Source organism: Gadus chalcogrammus, chromosome 5 (genome assembly GCF_026213295.1).
Source record: "Gadus chalcogrammus isolate NIFS_2021 chromosome 5, NIFS_Gcha_1.0, whole genome shotgun sequence".
NCBI classification, from domain to species: Eukaryota; Metazoa; Chordata; class Actinopteri; order Gadiformes; family Gadidae; genus Gadus; species Gadus chalcogrammus.
In genome coordinates this window covers 6919777-6939129 of record NC_079416.1, presented here as the reverse complement: position 1 = coordinate 6939129, position 19353 = coordinate 6919777, and the positions used below count along the sequence as shown (strand labels likewise).

At 46.2% G+C, this 19353-nt stretch overlaps 1 protein-coding gene across 1 annotated transcript; it reads left to right on the top strand.

The window, feature by feature from the left end:
* Positions 1–1147: 1147 nt before the first annotated feature.
* ttc7b (tetratricopeptide repeat domain 7B) lies at positions 1148–18548 on the top strand. The gene is made up of 21 exons (XM_056590772.1): positions 1148–1318; positions 2531–2685; positions 2952–3027; positions 3114–3206; positions 3836–4002; positions 4249–4370; positions 5704–5782; positions 6323–6501; positions 6592–6655; positions 8104–8241; positions 8347–8535; positions 9200–9317; positions 9593–9650; positions 9844–9916; positions 10458–10618; positions 11504–11620; positions 12018–12115; positions 15801–15941; positions 16714–16916; positions 17260–17333; positions 18065–18548. The coding sequence occupies exons 1-21, from the start codon at positions 1198–1200 to the stop codon at positions 18210–18212; spliced, it is 2574 nt and encodes an 857-aa protein (XP_056446747.1). The 5' UTR covers positions 1148–1197; the 3' UTR covers positions 18213–18548.
* The last annotated feature ends 805 nt before the right edge of the window (positions 18549–19353 follow it).

Sequence of the window (19353 nt, the reverse complement as noted above, 5' to 3'; positions counted from 1 at the left end):
TATATATATATATATATTATTTTAATTTATTTAACTTAGGCTATACGAGTCATGTTATTTCCTCCAACACATCATCTCCATATACAACCATTTATTTGTTTCATTAATTGTTTTGAACGTTTAAATAATGGTTATAAAATCCATAAAATTAGCCTTTCATCACATGCATCTAAACCACTGTAAATTAAGCACTGTAAACATCTTTTCACTACCTTTTTGTTTATTTGAGTCTCAGCTGACTTTTCTTGTGTTTCTCTAATACAATTTTATCATTTTATATTATTGTATTGTTGAAGGGAGCCTGAAACTCAAGAAATATGCCGATCCTTGGAACCCCTATATGTGACTAGACAACATACAAGTATAAATGTGGGCGTAATTTTTTTGTAAGTAGAAATCCATTGTGTATTGAAAGTAACAAGTAGTTTTGACACACAACACAACGCTTTTTATATCATTTAACTTACTTTATCGAGCCCCGAATCTGACGTCTATTGTCTATGTGCTGAATGACTGTATGATTCAAACAATGCATATGCTTTTATCATATGGTCATCTCAACTCTACAGTGAATTACATGAATAATAATGACCTATCCAATCTCTAGAAAGCTATCAATATGGCAGAGGAAATTAAAAATATATACGCGTCAAAGCATCAAATAGATAGATGGATAGATGGATAGATAGATAGATAGATGGATGGATGGATGGATGGATGGATGGATGGATGGATGGATGGATGGATAGATAGTCTATCTATCTATCTATCTATCTATCTATCTATCTATCTATCTATCTATCTATCTATCTAAGATAGATAGATAGATAGATAGATAGATAGATAGATAGATAGATAACAACTTTATTAATCCTTAATAATAAAGTTTTCCTCTGGTTACAATTCCTTTGTAACCAGAGGATATGATACATACAATAAAAATACAAAGTACGAATGAAAACAAAAATAGACACTATCGTAAATTCTAAAGTAAAGACAAACAGAACAAACAGGAAAACCAAAACAAATGGTATATACAATATAAATGATAAATGATAAAGTGGTCCAGTACCAGTACTTATTGTTGTCCACTAGGAACTGCTGTTTCCCCCCTGAACGCATCCCTGTGCCCGCCGTCCAGCCCCTCCAGGGCAGACTGCCGTGCTCAGCCCGCACTCCCATTAACCGCTCGGAAAAATGACAGCACGGAAGTCTGGCTCTCGGCTAGAGACGGAGATAGAAAGATGCCGCTCAGAGTGTCAGTGGGACAAAATACCGGAGCTGGTTCGACAGCTGTCGGCCAAATTAATATCCAACGGTAAGCCATTGAAAAAAATGATATAATGTCGTTTTCTGGTCATACATTCATTCTGCGGCCTTCAAGGTTGTCATCATCCTCGGTCTTTCCTATCCGTGTCATGCGTCTTAGGGGTTCATTTCGCGGGCAATGCCGACCTACGTATAGCTAGCAACACGGTTCATTGTGATGATGGAAACGATTTGACAACAGCCCTTGTCAACCCTAATAGAATGCTTTCTTAATCGCAATCAGACGACCCGTCTAATGGGACACACATCTAATTGAAATTAATTCAATGCATGAAAACTTTTGAGGAGCGTTTATCATCTGAAAAGAGGGACAGCTAACTTCCATGCTAGCTGTCAAACCGGTGGCAGGTTGGTGACCCAGGAAGCTAGCTCTTTGGACAAAACGATGGAGTTGTTGTTTGACTGTGATGTGTCTAAACATGTTTCGATACTAGTGCCAGTCGCAAACGATTTTTGGTTTGCTACACTTTCTGTCTTACTGAGTTAAATGAACTTGAGGATAAAACAGCCTTGATACTTGCACTAGTTAAAAATAATTGGTTGATTGCAAGAAGTTTGTATGGTCAAGCTCTGTAAGCTGACAGTATTTCAATATTTCTGTACTGTCATTTATGTGGGCATTATTAGTGAAATACTTAATTTCATTATTATTATAATATAATGCCCTCAGACTTGTTCATCACGGTTGGTTATTTGGTCCTTTTGGTCCTGCCATCAGCACGCCAAAATAAAATGCATGTTTAGACCTACACTTTATTGAGAGTTAGTAGAGTCACAAATACTTCAATGTAATGAAACAAGTTAGCACTTTTGAAGAGTAAACCATACAGCCCTCACTACATACAAATCTGTCTATACCTGAAGATGTCTCCTGTTATTCAGTCATATAAATACTTCATAGGATTATGCTTGGATCTGTAACATATGCGTCATAGGGTCTCACAGCTCAGCATTAGTAACAGGATTATTGCTTGAGGCTAGGGTGATATGGAAAGAAAAATGTCAGTATAATCCTAAGAAGCCTACACAATATCGATGCAGCACCAACATCAGGTTGGTTGAAAAACCTAAATGTATCATTCTTTATTTTTTCTCAAAAAATAAATAAATATCATAATTAGTCCTACACATCTATATTGCAATTATATATTGAAAATGTTTGTGATTTGAATGAAGAAAAACTGCTGCTTGTGTGTCACAGATGACCTGGGCGAGCTACTTCTGGCAGAATGTAAGCTCCAGACGTACCTGAAGGAGAACCCCATTAAGCAAGGTGCCAGCCCAAGGGGACCCCGTCCCAAGCTGGTGGAGGTCAGGAAACACCTGACAGCGGCCCTGGACAGAGGGAACCTCAAGGTGAGCGTGCAGGTCTGGATAGAAAGCAGGGCTGCTGGCTGCTTGTGTATCCAAGTCTTCAGGTTGTGTTGAATATAAGATCGGCATTATTGCGCTGACATTAGAGGCTGTTAGAGTCCTTTATTTTGGATGTGCCTGTCTCACTTTACCCCAAGGCCTTTCTAAAAACGACATAACACAATTTGATTGTACAGCTGTTTACCACTTTTTTTTGTCCCTGCCTCCTTTTTCTTCTTTCTCTCCTTCTCACCTGCCCCTCACTGTAGTCGGACTACCTGCAAGAGGCCAGCTTGCTGATGGCTAAACTCTGCTATGTGGAGGGAGAGTACAGAGATGCCTTAGGTAACATGGACCTTCCTTGATTGGGCCAACGTCGCCCCTTCCGTCCACACAGAGCTCTGTTAACGTCTGATTTGGTGTGTTGACAGGGCACTATGGCCGGGTTAGTTTGGACGAGCTACAGCTGGCCGGAGCGCCTGTCTACAGGCTGTCCATAATCGCAGAATCCTACGCTACTAAAGGTACAGAACATGTATAAAGCTTGACCCGTGTACAGACTGGAATCCAGTTTGTAGCCTCTCTGAGTATGTGCTAGTCCAAAGGATTCGATTGAAAGAACCTCACCAATCCCAAGGGAACCATTTTGACTGGGAGAAACGCCAGCCTTTAGAACTCTGATGACTCAGTTCTGTCTTGCATAATGTCATTATATTATTTATATAGTTGAATGTTGAAATTCTCCTGACGATGCATATTCATTTGTCCATTTAGTTTTGATCCCTAAATATGTCATTCAATCCCATGCGGTAGACTAAAGTTTGAGCAGCTAATTAGAACTGCTGAGGAAGCAAAATAGATCATCAGATTTTAGATAAATTCCTGAAGTCTGATGACAGATAAGCTCAAATCTGGGTGAACAGGAAGTTTCTTTTCCTTTTGCTTCATATCATTTTTGACCAATCCTGTTGCTTGAGGCGGGGATCGTTAAGCGCATAATTGGCAAGATGAATAAAGTCACTGTAAACCTTTCAAATCAATACTCTATAGACTCTACTAGAAAGACACGTAAACTGTAGAAAGGAAACGGGAAACAAGCTGTATCTCTCTCCATCCCTGCTTTCCTTGTACTTATACTATTCCCATGGATCAGGGTTGTGCCTGGAGAAGGTCCCGACAGCCTCTCCGTCGCTGTCCAATAACAACACGGGGTCGCCGGTGCTGTCCAATAGGAGGGCAAGTGAGCGGGACCAGGAAATCATCACCTGCTACGAGAAGTCAGGAGACATCGCCCTGCTCTATCTGCAGGAGGTCGAGAAGGTGTGTGTGTGTGTGTGTGTGTGTGTGTGTGTGTGTGTGTGTGTGTGTGTGTGTGTGTGTGTGTGTGTGTGTGTGTGTGTGTGTGTGTGTGTGTGTGTGTGTGTGTGTTGGCCATCATGTTGACACAACTCTACATCAGGCTGAGCCCATGTGGCTCAGGGTTCTGTGAGCAGGATATCGTGTGCATATGTTTGCAGAAGGGATTTTTTGGTTAATATTGTACGTGTCTTCACCTTGTGTCCACAGGCGTTGTCAGCCGGGATGCAGAACCGCAGCCCTAAGCCGGGGCCCGCGGCCCACGACCAGGAGCTGGGCTACTTCCTTGAGACAGGCCTGCAGAGGGCCCACGTCATCCACTTTAAAAACGGGTGAGAGAGAGGAGCGTGAGACGGTGGCTTTGTGTCTGGGTCCCTTATTTCTAAACGACGCCATGTGGCAGAGGTGACGGAGAGCTTTCACACATGCACCGAAGAAAGGCCCGGTTACTCTTTTCACCATTGTGTATTTGATGAGTTAACCCTTTTCAATTGCTCATTCAATTTCAAAGTATTTAAACTATTTTTGTAACTAAAGGAGAATGAGTAACACACTAAAGGAGAATGAGTTACACCCAACGTTTAAGTCATTTTGAAAGCGTTTCTCGTTGGAACGATTTTGGATCTTAAAACATATATTCACGCTCTGAATTATAACGATGTGAAGCGGTGAACTAAAAGACGTGCTCGGGCAGCAGCTCTCCTTTCTGTAGAGCCGTTGTTGGGTCAATTTCTACACCATAGGGAATTACAAAGTAGTAACATAGCCAAATGAGAATGCAATCAAAGGGTTATGAGAATGCTGCTTAAAAGTGTATCTCGCCAGCTCTACAACATTAGAAAGTGGGTAAGTAACTGCATAGCCAATAGAGATCTATTGGGGTTATTATACAGCAGGTCCAACAGACTTGAAATAGACTCCAGATTTAGTTAGTTCAATCTGTAAATCTATTTATCTGACTTTCCATATGTGTACATAGGTGGAAACCTCCCACCAATAAAAGCTCCACCAAACGATTTCTCGCTGAGATTTAGCCTGTGTATTCAATTGTCTCATTCTGTACAATTGCAGGTGAAACACTGGTAGTGGAAATAATCATTCAAAGAGCACATTCTAACGGTCGTTGTTACTGGACAGTCTTTAGTTTGGTTGCCTCCTCCATGTTAACCCGGTGTCTTCTTCCCCTGGGGACTAAACCCACTCCACAAGGTTCCACACGTGTAAAGATCGAAAGTAGGTACCAAAGGGGAATATAGACTCCCAGGCTGGGACACTAGGTGTAGTTGAGTGGTGCCCCCCCCCCCCTACATCATCATCCTCCCCATCCCTTTTAGTTGCAGGGCCGAATCCTGAGGCAACGCTACAGCTTAACCTAAGCCAGCTCCAAGCGCAGTAGCTCCTCCTTGCCTTGTCTTTAGACCGTGTGACTGGGAGATGTCTCCACTGTAGAGCAGCCCTGTAGTGAGGTTATTTGGTTGTTTGTGACCTACATGGCATATTTAGTGAAGTCCATGCAGAGTAGCATCCCTTACAAATAGTGATACCGTCCTATACATGTGAAAAGTAAGGCAATGAAAACCTTACATTTGGGTGTATATTTATTTGTCAATTTGTTTGTACTTTTGTTAATTGCAGTCTAACTTGTACTTCTTGGGGTCTTCATAGAAACTTAACACGGGGGGTCGGCCGATTCAGGGAGATCCTACGGGCCGTGGAGACCCGGACCACCCAGAACCTACGCATGGTGAGGGAGCCTGGGTATTTTTGCCATAGTATGCTATCATTCATAATGATCTCATGGGTTTGGTGAACTTTGACAAACTTTTAAAAATACTTGGTGAAATATCGACCCCTACTGGTCATTTATTTCCCTAATTTGATTGCAAAGTAGCCTTTGTAATTCGTTTTAAATGCAGCATTTGGTTGATCCTAGGTGGGTTTTTTGCCATTTTAAAGTGGTATGATTGAAAAGGAGGAGGTACAATCTTTGCAAGGACAGCAGGAAAGCCAATCTAGCGATTATTATGACGTGTTACATTATGTAGTTTTATATTTTATGTGGCATTCCTGGATAATAATACACCAAGCCACATGGCATTGCTTGCCTTATTTTTGTTTATCATTGCTAAAATTTTCCCTGATCTGACCTCCTAGTTTCACTGAGAAATAAGTGCGACGTACAAGTACATTGATGAAGTATTCGGATTGGGCTGAAGAAAAGATTAAAGAGTCAGTGATTTTTTTTTAAATTATTCAAAATGGTTGTGTGTGTTTCCTGCTTAAGACCATCGCCAGGCAGCTAGCAGAGATCCTGCTGAGGGGGATGTGTGAACAGAGCTACTGGTCTCCGATGGAAGACCCGCCCACTGTGTCCCCATTGGATGACCCGTCACAACAAGGACACACCCACAGCAACAAGACCTACAGCCTCAGCCGCCGCCCGAGGATCTACTCCGGAGAGAAGTACGGATGGGGAACGTCAATCAAACCACAGCAGTGAAGTTCAAGTTCGATACTCTTACCTTTCTCCTGATCTTTCTCGCCCTCTCTCAGTCTCTTTTGTCCTCAGGAAAACACTGAGGAGGCCTTGCTGCTGCTCCTCATCAGCGAGTCCATGGTAAGACGGAGCAAACCACACCTGCAATCTGCATTTTTCACTTGCCCCACTTTTCTTGGATGCAATCCTTTTTATTGAGTCATGCTTCTGACGCATCTGTGTGAAGTCTCGCCATTGGGATTGACCCTGAATGCGTGGGGACCGTGAGACTCGGATCAAAACACAATTTATTCAAAAACAAAGTGAAGTCAGCCACAAATGCTGACTGCAGCTTTAAAATAAAAGTCTGAAGACGGTGGAAAACACACCATCTCCATCTCAACGTCGAAAAGGAAATGCCATTATCGAATTCATCATGCATGAAGCACGGGGTATTGGCGCTAGGGCTGCACGATATGGGCAAAATATGATATCCCGATATTTTTTGGCTGAATGGCGATATACGATATATATCTCGATATTTTCTATAGAGCGGGTTAGATGTTTTTTTTCTAAGTCAAAAGCCAAATGTGAGATGTTGCAAGCACTTTTATTAAAACATAGGTCAGTATGACTGCAACATGTGATTTTGTATCGTTATTTTCAACAGAATAGAGTGAACATGTTAAAAAAAAAAGGGACGTTTTTCACCTTCTTCACAAAATAATCACCTATGCAAAACATTATAAAGCTGTAGGTTACACACATTAGCTACCAATAAGAGCATTGGCTTCGTCGCATTGTCCTGCGTACTACGGTGAGGGTTTCAGTGCGCCGTAACTTTAATCCCCGCCCCCTCCCTTCTCCGTTCCATTTGGGAACATGTTTGGTTTCATTTCGCTTGTTTCGTATATTTTAATTAATTAATTAAGAGCGTCACCAGAGGGCGCTCCCAACACATTTGCCGAGCGCCGGCCCTGGTTTCGGGGCAGAAGAAACTGTCGCGGCCGGTGATGCAGCACTTTGTACCGCTGCTGTAAATGGTGGAACAGATTTGTCGTGCTTCCACTTTTAGTCACAACGGTTTTGCTACACTCTCTACAGAAGACCTGCAGCTGCAGCTCATCTGTTTTTTTTAAACCCAAACTATTTCCACATTATGGAGCCGTTGTTTCTCCTCTTTGAAACAATTTCGTCTCCCGCCGCCGTCTCGTTTTCTTTACGGCTATCATCCATGCTTGTTGTGTTGTGAGGGGGCGGCGGGGGTGGGAATGAGGCGTCTTTGCACACGGCACGTTCGGAAAGACAGAGTGAGAGGGGGAGGGGTCGCGCTCACAGTCTCCAAGGCAAATGCTGTAGACGCTTGAGCGGGAAACTGACCATTTTAACGCATATCGATATAAACGATATTATCAAATCTTGTATCCCCTTGGAAATTATATCGATATATCGTACATAGCCGATATATCCTGCAGCCCTAATTGGCGCATGAGCAAAAAAAATAGTGGTTCAGCTGTTGGTCGTTTGTTGTCACGGACCAAGTACTATAAAGCCTACCCTAACCCTTAAAACGCTCCCACACTCCCCAGGCCAACCGAGACGCTGTGCTGAGCCGGATCCCCGAGCACAACAACGACCGCATCATCAGCCTGCAGTCTGCCTCCGTGGTCTACGACCTGCTCACCATAGCTCTGGGGAGGAGGGGCCAGTACGAGATGCTCTCTGAGGTAGGTACGCACGCACGCACCCACGCACGCACGCACCCACGCACACTATTGTTTTCATGTCAAACATGACATCATTCTCCTTTGTCTCCTTCGGCGTGTCTGCAGTGCCTGGAGCGAGCCATGAAGTTTGCCTTTGAGGAGTTCCACCTGTGGTACCAGCTGGCGCTGTCGCTGATGGCGGCTGGCAAGTCGGCGCGGGCCGTCAAGGTCCTGAAGGAATGCATCCGGCTGAAACCCGAGGACCCCGTCATCCCGCTGCTGGCCGTCAAGCTGTGCATCGGACCCCTCCACTGGGTGAGGGCCGGGCCCCTAACTGCCGCTGGTCAGCGCTGGCATTAGAGCGACCCTGTCGCGGGGGGATCAGGGCCACAGATTCACAGCTAAAAATAAGACGCGTGAACACTTCCAGCGCACTCGACGGGTGGCTGAGGACAGATCCCGGTGCTCGGTGTGAACTAAGACGTCCCGTCTCGGGTCACCGTGTTGATACAAGGTGCTACGGCTGTCTAGCGGCAGGAATTTGGCAATGCTACACGTAGCACAGGATTCACGTGTCCACCCATACAATGTACAAGGTCTGAAGAGGAGTACTGAATGAAAATGACTGACGAAAGATGTTTTTATTTATATCTATTTATACTAGGGCGATTAGCAGACACTTTTGTCCAATACAACGTGCAACCATTCACACACCGACAGCGTTGACAACCACACATGGTGAGGGTTAAGTGCCTCGTTTAGTGACACCTCGACACTCGACTAGGAGGAGCCGGGGATTCGAACTAACAACCTTCCGGTTACAAGTCAACCCGCTCAACCTCCTGAGCTACTACTCCCCTCAATCAACTTTCTGTTGATTTTTTACAAACGAATGCCCCCTCTTACCTTCTCTCCCCTCACTCATCACTCCCTCTCGTCTCGTCGCGTTCCCCTCTCTTCTGGGTGGAGCTCGTTGCAGCTTGACGAAGGGGAATGCTTTGCCAAGATGGTGGTGGACATGGGGGAGAAGGCTGCAGAGTTCAGGGCCAAGGGCTACCTGGCTGCCGGCCTGGTGTACAGCCTCAAAGCCACCGACGGTGAGGCTGCCTTCAGATCACATCACGTCAAATGTGCTCGGCATGCCCTCACTTTGGAAGCCAGTTCTAATTTTCCTTTTGAATTCTCTCTCTCTCTCTCTCTCTCTCTCTCTCTCTCTCTCTCTGTCTCTGTCTCTGTCTCTGTCTCTGTCTCTGTCTCTGTCTCTGTCTCTGTCTCTGTCTCTGTCTCTGTCTGTGTCTCTCTGTGTCTCTCTGTCTCTGTCTCTGTCTCTGTCTCTGTCTCTGTCTCTCTCTCTCTCTCTCTCTCCCTCCAGCATCCCTGCGAGGCACGCAGGAGGAATACCAGAGAAAAGCATTGGGAGCGTTCCAGAGGTTTGTACTTTCCTAGTGTCCTCGTGGTTGTTTGTTAATGAACTTGTTAATGAACTTGCCAAGTCTAACCGGATCAGCCCTTCTGGAAGACATTTTTTTTATTGCATAATTTCTTGGTAAAGACATTTACAGTATATGTTTACTATTATCTTCCTGACCGACTGTTGACGTGCCTGTCTGTCTGGATTTCCAGAGCACAGAGTCTATCTCCCACTGATCACCTGGCGTCTTTCTACCTGGCGCTGCAGTTGGCTGTCTCCAGACAGGTAATGGCCTCTAATCTTTAAGGAATATACAAGAGGAAAAACGGCCATCATTCATTCAACTGTGCAGCGGAGAGGGTGAACTTCCCCTTCAAGAACGTGTGTGTGTGTGTGTGTGTGTGTGTGTGTGTGTGTGTGTGTGTGTGTGTGGAACCCTTAAGGGAATGCCCCTCTAAAAGTGTGTGTGTGTGTGTGTCCCTGAAGGCAATGCCCCTCTAATGGCATGTTTCCACCGGAGGGTGCGTGTCGGTTCACTTCGCAAAGGTGCGTCACGCGTCGTGTTTCCACCGTCAAAAGTGGGCGTGATCCGGACTGAGCCGTATTGAGCCGTACTCGCCACCGCAGTACTCCTCCGTTGGGGTACTGAGACGCCTGATAGGGTGCTGGGACGTTCGAGCTACACACGCCGTCCGTTGATTGGTCCGAAGCGTACCCGCCGGTGGAAAAGCGCTATAAGAGTGCTATGTGTGCATCCCTGAAGGCCCCTCTACGAGTGTGTGTATCTCTGAAGGGAATGCCCCTCTAAGAGCATGTGTGTGTGTAGATCCCTGAGGCGCTGGGCTACGTGAGGCAGGCCCTGCAGCTGCAGGGGGACGACGTCCACTCCCTCCACCTGCTGGCTCTGCTGCTGTCCGCCCAGAAGCACTACCACGACGCCCTGAACATCATCGAGATGGCCCTCTCCGAGTACCCAGAGAACTTCAAGTGAGGCCCGCGCGCACGCGCACACGCACACAGACATACAGACATAGATTACAATTATGCTTTGTCATGCATCAATATAATTCTAAAGGCTACTTGAAACATTCTGTCATTGGTTGTTATTGTCAGCAAATTTTCTTCCCCGATAATAGCCACGAGGGTTGCCGCGGTGTGGACATTTTCACACCGAGTAATACACTCGTGTCAACACCGGTATTACCGAGTATAAACGGTATAAACGTTGAAACTAGGTCAACCGCCATCTTCTCCTTCGACTCTCCTCTCACACTCGGTGACAGCGTTTGGCAGCGCGCCAATTCTCGGTGATAGCGTCTTATAACGTTCTATACATAATGCTATAATATCATTTTATAGATAATATCAAGGCCAAAAGCTCTGCGCCTCCGGATGGCCGTAGCACGGGGAGCTTTATTTGGGGTTTGTTTACCGGCGTTGCTATGGTTATCAGTCTTGTGTGTTCCAGCGGTTTGTTAGGTAGCCTATCTATTATTATATCTAACTATTGTTAATAGGTTTTATTTTCTTAATTATAATTATATTAATCATTTTAATAACTTTAAAAAAAAATATTACTGAAAAAAATAAATAATAACTCGGTGTTGCCAGTGTGCAACGTAATCGATGTGCAACACTGAGTAATAGGTGTTGGCCTCAGCGGTAACACCGGTAATACTGTATACCGCGGCAACCCTAATAGCCATAACCTTTTTTTTTTCATGATGGTTGGATATGGTGTGTGTGTGTGTGTGTGTGTGTGTGTGTGTGTGTGTGTGTGTGTGTGTGTGTGTGTGTGTGTGTGTGTGTGTGTGTGTGTGTGTGTGTGTGTGTGTGTGTGTGTGTGTGTGTGTGTGTGTGTGTGTGTGTCAGCCTGCTGTACACCAAGGTGAAGCTGGAGACCCTGTGTAGAGGACCGGAGGAGGCGCTCCTCTCTTGTAAACACATGCTGGAGATCTGGAAGAGCTTTTACAACCTCACCAACCCCAGGTACAACCAACACACACACACACCCACACGCCCTGCACACACTCACACTCACTGGACGTCCCAGAAACGAGTCACTTGGTCTAACCTCTACATCCTCATATGTTGCAAACTTACTTCATGTACATTTTAAAGGTCTCCTTTTCTACCACCAGGTTTCACTGTAATTACACTGCCATTACAAGCTGATTGGATAGGTTAGCCTACCGTTTGCTACAGTTGATTGGCTAGGCTGGTAGACTGATCCATCCAGCATACATCTAGGTGTGATCTCCCCAAGTCACAGGGCTGGGTAAAATAGGTGGTGGAACATGGGCCCTATAATCATTGTTGTTGTTTTTTAATGTCCGCCTGCTTGTGGCTTGTGTGCATCACTCCCCGTGCTTGTTGGTTGTCATAGTGACTCGGGGCGTGGCAGCAGTCTGTTGGACAGAGCCATAGCAGACCGACGACAGCTCAACGCCATGACTCTGCCTGACTTCAGCGACCCAGACACTGGTACACACACACACACACACACACACACACACACCCACCCACCCTGTGGTCCTGACACCTCGTCCTCAGGCTCCCGTTCCCCCTCCAGTGAGGTTCCATCGCAGCGTTCTCCGTCCTATTTGACATTGGTTATTCCTTGTTCCTCGCTGAACCTCATCATTAAGGACGTCTGTGGATATGTGTTCGATGACGTGTGGCGTGTTCCAGCACTCTGAGCCCCGCCCACGTCGGGTCGTAGGAGGACGGTACTGCGTCCTTGTCCCCCTCCTCCTCTTGTCATTCATCCTCTCTGTGATGTGTATTTCTGTGTGTGTATTTCCTGGAGGCCTCAGGTTCCTCGTCCTCTCAGTCCAGCTCTGAGCCCGTGTCCCCCTCCCCCTCCCCCTCCTCCCCCTTCTCCTCCCCCTTCTCCTCTCCTCTCTACTCCCCCTTCTCCTCCCCCTTCTCCTCTCCTCTCTACTCCCCCGCCTCCCCCACGTCTCCCGCCTTCTTCGCCAACCTCCCGCCTCCCCTCCCGGCCACCAGGCAGCCGTCCATCCCGCCCCCCCCTCCTCCCCTTCCCCCCTGTCGCTTCGGCCCCCCGCCCTCCTCCAAGGTCCGAGGTCCCGCCTTTTGCGACCACGCCCGGCCAAAGCCCTCCACCAATAGTAATCCACCTCCCACCTTAGGCTGCCATGCTGTAGTAGCATGGTGTGGAGTGTACTGTGTGTGTGTGTGTGTGTGTGTGTGCGTGCGTGCGTGTGCCATAACTTTCAAGTTTTAATCATTTGAGTTAATGATGCTTTAAAGGTGCTGTGGGTAAGATTTGAGAACTGTAAAGAGAGAGTGCAGGAGAGATTTAAAAAGTCAGTTCCTCTGTTTCTCAGAAGGTTCACATCCACTCATAGGCAAGACGGATTCCCCGAACCAATCAGGGAAGAGATGACGTGATTGATCAGAAATGTGCCAGGATCGATCTAAATTCAAAGTGATCGAATACAGAGGCAGTTGCACAACCAGCACAGATATTCTCAGAGCATTTCCCTCATTAATAGCTGACAGATGGCTATGGCATTCCTAACAAGTGACACTCTGCCTGATCAGGTCTTAAATCTTACCTACTGCACCTTTTTAATTTACCTTATGGTTCAATGAATACAATGATTTTTTCAGAAGCAATCATTATTATATGGGTGGAGATTGTGAGTGGGTTTGTGTGTGCACTCTCACACAGTCACGCACTTACTCGCTTACGCACGCTCAATCTGGCTGATTGAGGGTGTGGAGCTGATGAAATATTAACCACATTAATCAAGAGTCTTTATGCTTGGCGCTCACTAGCACGGCATGGTCGAGGACAGCTGGGCTCTGGTGCATATGCAATGGAGACATGCAGAAATGCTCAGGTCATCAGTTTAGCCTCGCACACTGCAGACCCCCCAACTCCCCCCCCCCCCCCCAATACTGCAGACCACCCCTGAGTAACACACCCTAACAGGGTATTACATCATCTTCCTGTATTTGTATGTATTTCTTTATTCAGAGGTTGAATGGAGTTGCCAGCGGTCCTTTTCGGTATCTGGTGAACAACACACAAACACATGAAATATAATCACTCATACGAACAAACGCACAACATTGTGAGTAGCCAGTGTCCCAGGGGCTGGGAGTTAACCCTCTGACGTGTTTGCTTCTGGTGCTTTTATTCCACTGTCTTCTTTTTCTTTGTCTTGTCATTCATTAACGATCATGCTTTTGATTTTGTTTTGGGTTATGTTTGTTTTTCAATCAATTTTCTTTCCGAAGGCGGCTTTCAGGACAGTAGTGCTCTGGGCTTTCCCTCCATGTTTTATGTTTGTAAGTAGTCCTCTAACATCTCTCTTATCTATTCATCTGTCTGTCCATGTTTTAAGTTTGTAAGGAGTCCCCTTAAACATCTCCCTATCTGTCCATGTTTTAAGTTAGTAAAGAGTCCCCTAACATCTCCCTATCTGTCCATGTTTTAAGTTAGTAAAGAGTCCCCTAACATCTCCCTATCTGTCCATGTTTTAAGTTAGTAAAGAGTCACCTAACATCTCCCTATCTGTCCATGTTTTAAGTTAGTAAAGAGTCACCTAACATCTCCCTATCTATCCATGTTTTAAGTTGGTAAGTAATCCTATAACATCTCCCTATCTATCCATGATTAATGTTAGTAAGCTGTTCCCTAACATCTCCCTATCTATCCATGTTTTAAGTTGGTAAGTAATCCTATAACATCTCCCTATCTATCCATGATTAATGTTAGTAAGCTGTCCCCTAACATCTCCCTGTTTATTCATCTGTCTGTGCTGCCGTCCATCTGGCTCTCAAGGCACCGATATGCTGAAAATAAAACAGACAAATGGTGTGTTCACACACGCACACACACGCCAACGGCCACTTCAGGGACAGGAACGCGCCGACAGTCGTTGCCTAGGGTTGCTATCTTCGCAGGGTGCACAGTCAAAATATTCAAACTTTTATGACATGCCTTCTGAAATACAATGCCTGCAGTCGATGAACAATACCAGGTGAATTATTATGTCAGATGTCAGTACCTTTTAAATATTGGGTATCTGTAAAATATTTAAGGATTAAGAAGGGACAATAACAACCGATGACTATTGTCCCCCGCCAAAACCTGCTTATTGGAAATTTGTATTTTGAGTTTATCGGGGCCTTTAGTCCATCTTTCCTTTGTGTCTGCAAACCTGCGTGTGTGTGTGTGTGTGTGCGTGCGTGTGTGTGTGGCACATTAAGTGCTGTGAGTCAAACATTTGAAGCAATATAGACTCTAACCTGATCCTATTCCATTTTATGCAACTTCATGTCAATAAATACCATTACAAGAAGACAAATATATATTTGTTTAGCTGCCAAGCCTGATAAGAACTACCCACACCTAAATTCAAAGACATAAAATTATTATCTATATGAATATCATTGGCATCACTGCAGGAAAGCAGTCTTCTTAATATTCAATGTGATATCAAATTGTCAAGCGAAGTGACACAATTCCTTTCTGTGGCTACATGACATGGCTTCAGTTAAAACCCGCCCAATGCCGGTACCACCTCCAAGACGCCCATCCCTCAGGTGTGAGCCAACGTAGCCTAGCTGACTCTTTAAGATACCTTGCAGGGAGTTTAGCTTGCAGAGTGACCAGCTGAGCACTGGCTTCTGTGCCCTGGCTTACACAGCTTTGTCTCGTGAGTCATAAGCCGGCTACGCCACTTCACCTGTTTCGCAAGCTGCGCAGCTTTTCATTCTTTACGTGCTAATCCCACAGAAGAGAACGTGTGTTTGTGTGTGTGTGTGTGTGTGTGTGTGTGTAGCTGATAGTGTGTGTGTGTGTGTGTGTGAGTGACACAATCCTCCCATTCTTCTTCCTCTCAGACCCAGGCACATACACGTTCTGCTTTACCGTTCAAACCTCGAGCAGATCCCAATGGAGTAATGGTTGCTCTCAACACAAACCCAGAAGGCAGATCCTCCATCATGACTCCAGTGGTCAGACCCATTGCACTGTGTTTCCGCACGTCGTGTGGTTTCCTCTTGTCTAACACCGCGTTCTCCTCTGGTGTGAAATAACCTTTGTTTTGTGCGTGTGTGCGTGAGTTTTTGTTTGTATCGTCGTTGACCACTGCTCACCACCAGCTTAATACATTGAGGTTTGTGTCCCCAGGTTCGGTCCACGCTACGTCCATCGCGGCGAGCCGCGTGGAGCAGGCCCTCTCCGAGGTGGCCTCGTCCCTGCAGAGCAGCGCCCCCAAACAGGGACCCCTGCACCCCTGGATGACCCTGGCCCAGATCTGGCTGCATGCAGGTGCCCGGCCCGCGCGCCTTTACTGTGGAACTCAACCACTGCATAGTTGACCCAACGCGACCAACCCAAAAGTGAAGGTCGACGAGTACTTTGGTCGTCACTTTGGAGAAGGGTTTCTGATGAATGAATAGCAGTAGGTGTGGTTGTTTAGATTACTTTACTAGAAGACAATTTGAGCCAAAAGCCGGACTTTCAATACCCTGTGGTTAGCGCACACGCAAAGATAATACTGATGAATGAATACAATTCTTCGGTTTCTCTTTGTGTGTTCTGGGTTGGTTTTTAGAGTTTGGTTCTCGGTTCAATAGTTTGGTATCGGGTTGGGGTTTTCTTATGATTCTAGAGTTTGGTATAGAGTTAGGCTAAGGGTTTCATATGGGTGGGGTTTTAGGGCTTGAGTTTCAGGTGTAGTCGAGTACGGTATGAGGGTTTCCTTTGGGTTTGGGTCTGCGCTTAGCGCACACACAGACTGATAAGGGATGTCATTTCAATTGTGTTGCTGTGGGTTTTGTATTTTACCCATTTCGTTTTTTGAATAAGAAAAAGAGGAAAATAATAAAAGCCAGGCATAGCCTACGGGTCTTCTGGGTCTGCTGTCAAGCAAGGGAGCTGAAAGTGGCCCATTACCTCACCACCACAAAGCCATCCTCATCTTGGCCTTTATTTGAACCCCACCCTTCTCTCTCTCTCTCTCCCTCTCCCTCTCCCTCTCCCTCTCCCTCTCTCTCTCTCCCTCTCCCTCTCCCTCTTCCTCTCCCTCTCCCTCCCCTAGCCGAGGTGTACGTGGGGATGGGTAAGCCGGCCGAGGCCACGGCGTGCACCCAGGAGGCGGCCAACCTCTTCCCCACCTCCCACAACGTGCTGTACATGAGGGGCCAGGTGGCCGAGCTGCGCGGCAACGTGGACGAGGCCAAGCGCTGGTACGAGGAGGCGCTGTCCATCAGCCCCACGCACGTCAAGACAATGCAGCGGCTGGTGAGGCACGCACACACACAAACACACATACTGTACGCACACACGCGCGCATATGCACACACGTGCGCATACGCACATGCGCATACGCACATACACGCATACGTACGCGTGCATGTTTTTCCGTCTGTGGGCCAAAACCAAAGGACTTTAATTGCAGAGCCATTGTGTGTGTGTCTGCTTCTCAACCTCCTTTGGTTTGGACCTGTGTCTCACAGTGGGTTTCTCTCAGCTTCTTCTTAGCCTCCTGCCGTCCCTTCGTTTTCATTTATTTTGCAGAAAGAAATGTTTAAAACATGTTAATCTCACTGTGTGTGTCTATGTCTGTCTCCGTCTGTGTGTCCAGGGTCTGATCTTACAGCAGCTCCAGCGCTACAGTCTGTCAGAGAAGGTGCTGCGAGACGCCGTGCAGGTCAACAGGTGTGTGTGTGTGTGTGTGTGTGTGTGTGTGTGTGTGTGTGTGTGTGTGTGTGTGTGTGTGTGTGTGTGTGTGTGTGTGTGTGTGTGTGTGTGTGTGTGTGTGTGTGTGTGTGTGTGTGTGTGTGTGTGTGTGTTGGTTCCCCGGTAATGCACACTATTGTGCGCTGGTGCCTTGGCTTAACATTTTGAAGCCGTTGTTTATTTGAAGTATACCACACCGTCCGCTAATGTTTTGAAAAGATTCCAAATATAGAGTTACCGGGCAGGCGCACATCCTTTTATGGCCTAATTATTGTTTTCACATCACTGACCCTGCGTCTGTATTCACCACAGGCTTTTTCAAACCCAGCCAGTTTCAGCTGAAGTGTGTTGGCCTTCCCACGGATACTTGCTAATGCAAAATCCTTTTCGCCTTTTTATTGAGTTGGAATAAATAAATGTACATTTAGGGCAGACGCGTTTATCCAAAGCGACTTACAATAATTACATTTGTCAGAAGAAAGAGAAACAAAAAATATATATAGCTGTTAGTACGAGAAGGATGTTCACAGAACCAAGCGCTACCAGTCGATGGGTTGTTGGTGCTAGTTGACCGTCTACAACAAGCTAGGATAGCTAGGATGAGACAAAGAGCTAAACCCCATCACATAGTACGATCAATCCGCCCCAACACTGCAGACAGGTTGATTGATTCCTGTGGTTGACTCTCCCCCCCCCCCCCCCCTCCGTAGCACGGCCCACGACGTGTGGAACAGCCTGGGGGAGGTGCTGCAGGCGCAGGGCAACGCCGCCGCCGCCACAGAGTGCTTCCTGGCCGCCCTGGAGCTGGAGGCCAGCAGCCCCGTGCTGCCCTTCACCATCATCCCCCGGGCGCTATGAGACGCGCACACACACACACACACACACACACACACACACACACACACACACACACACACACACACACACACACACACACACACACACACACACACACACACACACACACACACACACACACACACACACACACACAAAGCTGCAGTGTCACACCCATGAGCTCAAACTGTGCGAGACGATTTCACCTACAGCAAAATTACACACACACACTCACACACACACACACACACATACAAATGCATTCTTGACTGCCAGGCCATCTTTAGAAACACAGAAATACGAAGCTGAAACACAACGGCATTCAGGATGTGTTCTTAACCCGGCTGTGTCACCCTTCCCCACCCTGCCCCCCCCCCCCCCCCTCCCCTGAGACTGTAAAGCATCTATGTGCCAGTGGGGTTGCCATGTCAATACGGTCGCCCAATCCCATTCTCCAATTGGTGGCGTTTGTGTTGATGCACTCACCCTAATGAATCATCAACCATTTTGCATGCTAGTAATTGTGTGTGTGTGTTCATCTTTGTTTGTGCATTTACATCCGTGTGTGTGTACAGTATGCGTGTTGACATTTTGCCTGTGTATATTTGTATGTCCAATACCGTTGATAAGTTGTTAATGTCGTTGTTAAGTTAAGCACTGCTATCCTGCTACCTAGTCTTGTGTTTTCGATGTTTTAGAATATGCATAGAAGAACCTATGCCATTAACACATGTTTCACCCTCTCGCACACGTGTGACTCACACATACATGTGAGTTTCATGCACACACAGAAACATGGTGCATCGCGGAATGACCTTTTGTGTCACTGTAGCCGAGCCAGTTCTATGAGTCAACCTGTAGTGTTCCCCATTGACCACAGGGGGACATGAGATATGTGCACATTTGTGTGAATGCCAAAAAAAGACCTGCTGAGTCTACCAAGGCTACCTGCTAATTATTACCTGTATCTCCTACAGATAATCTAGAGCTATTAACGCTAGTACTTTATTTTCCATAGCCATCCATGCGCTTTGTGAAAATCAAGATGTATAAATTATCAATTAAATCAGGACTTGTGTTTCCTGTTGTGTGTATAAATGCCACCTATAGTGACTGTCTGCTTCAGTTCTCTGTAACTTCCAGCCAAATAAATATTTTCTTT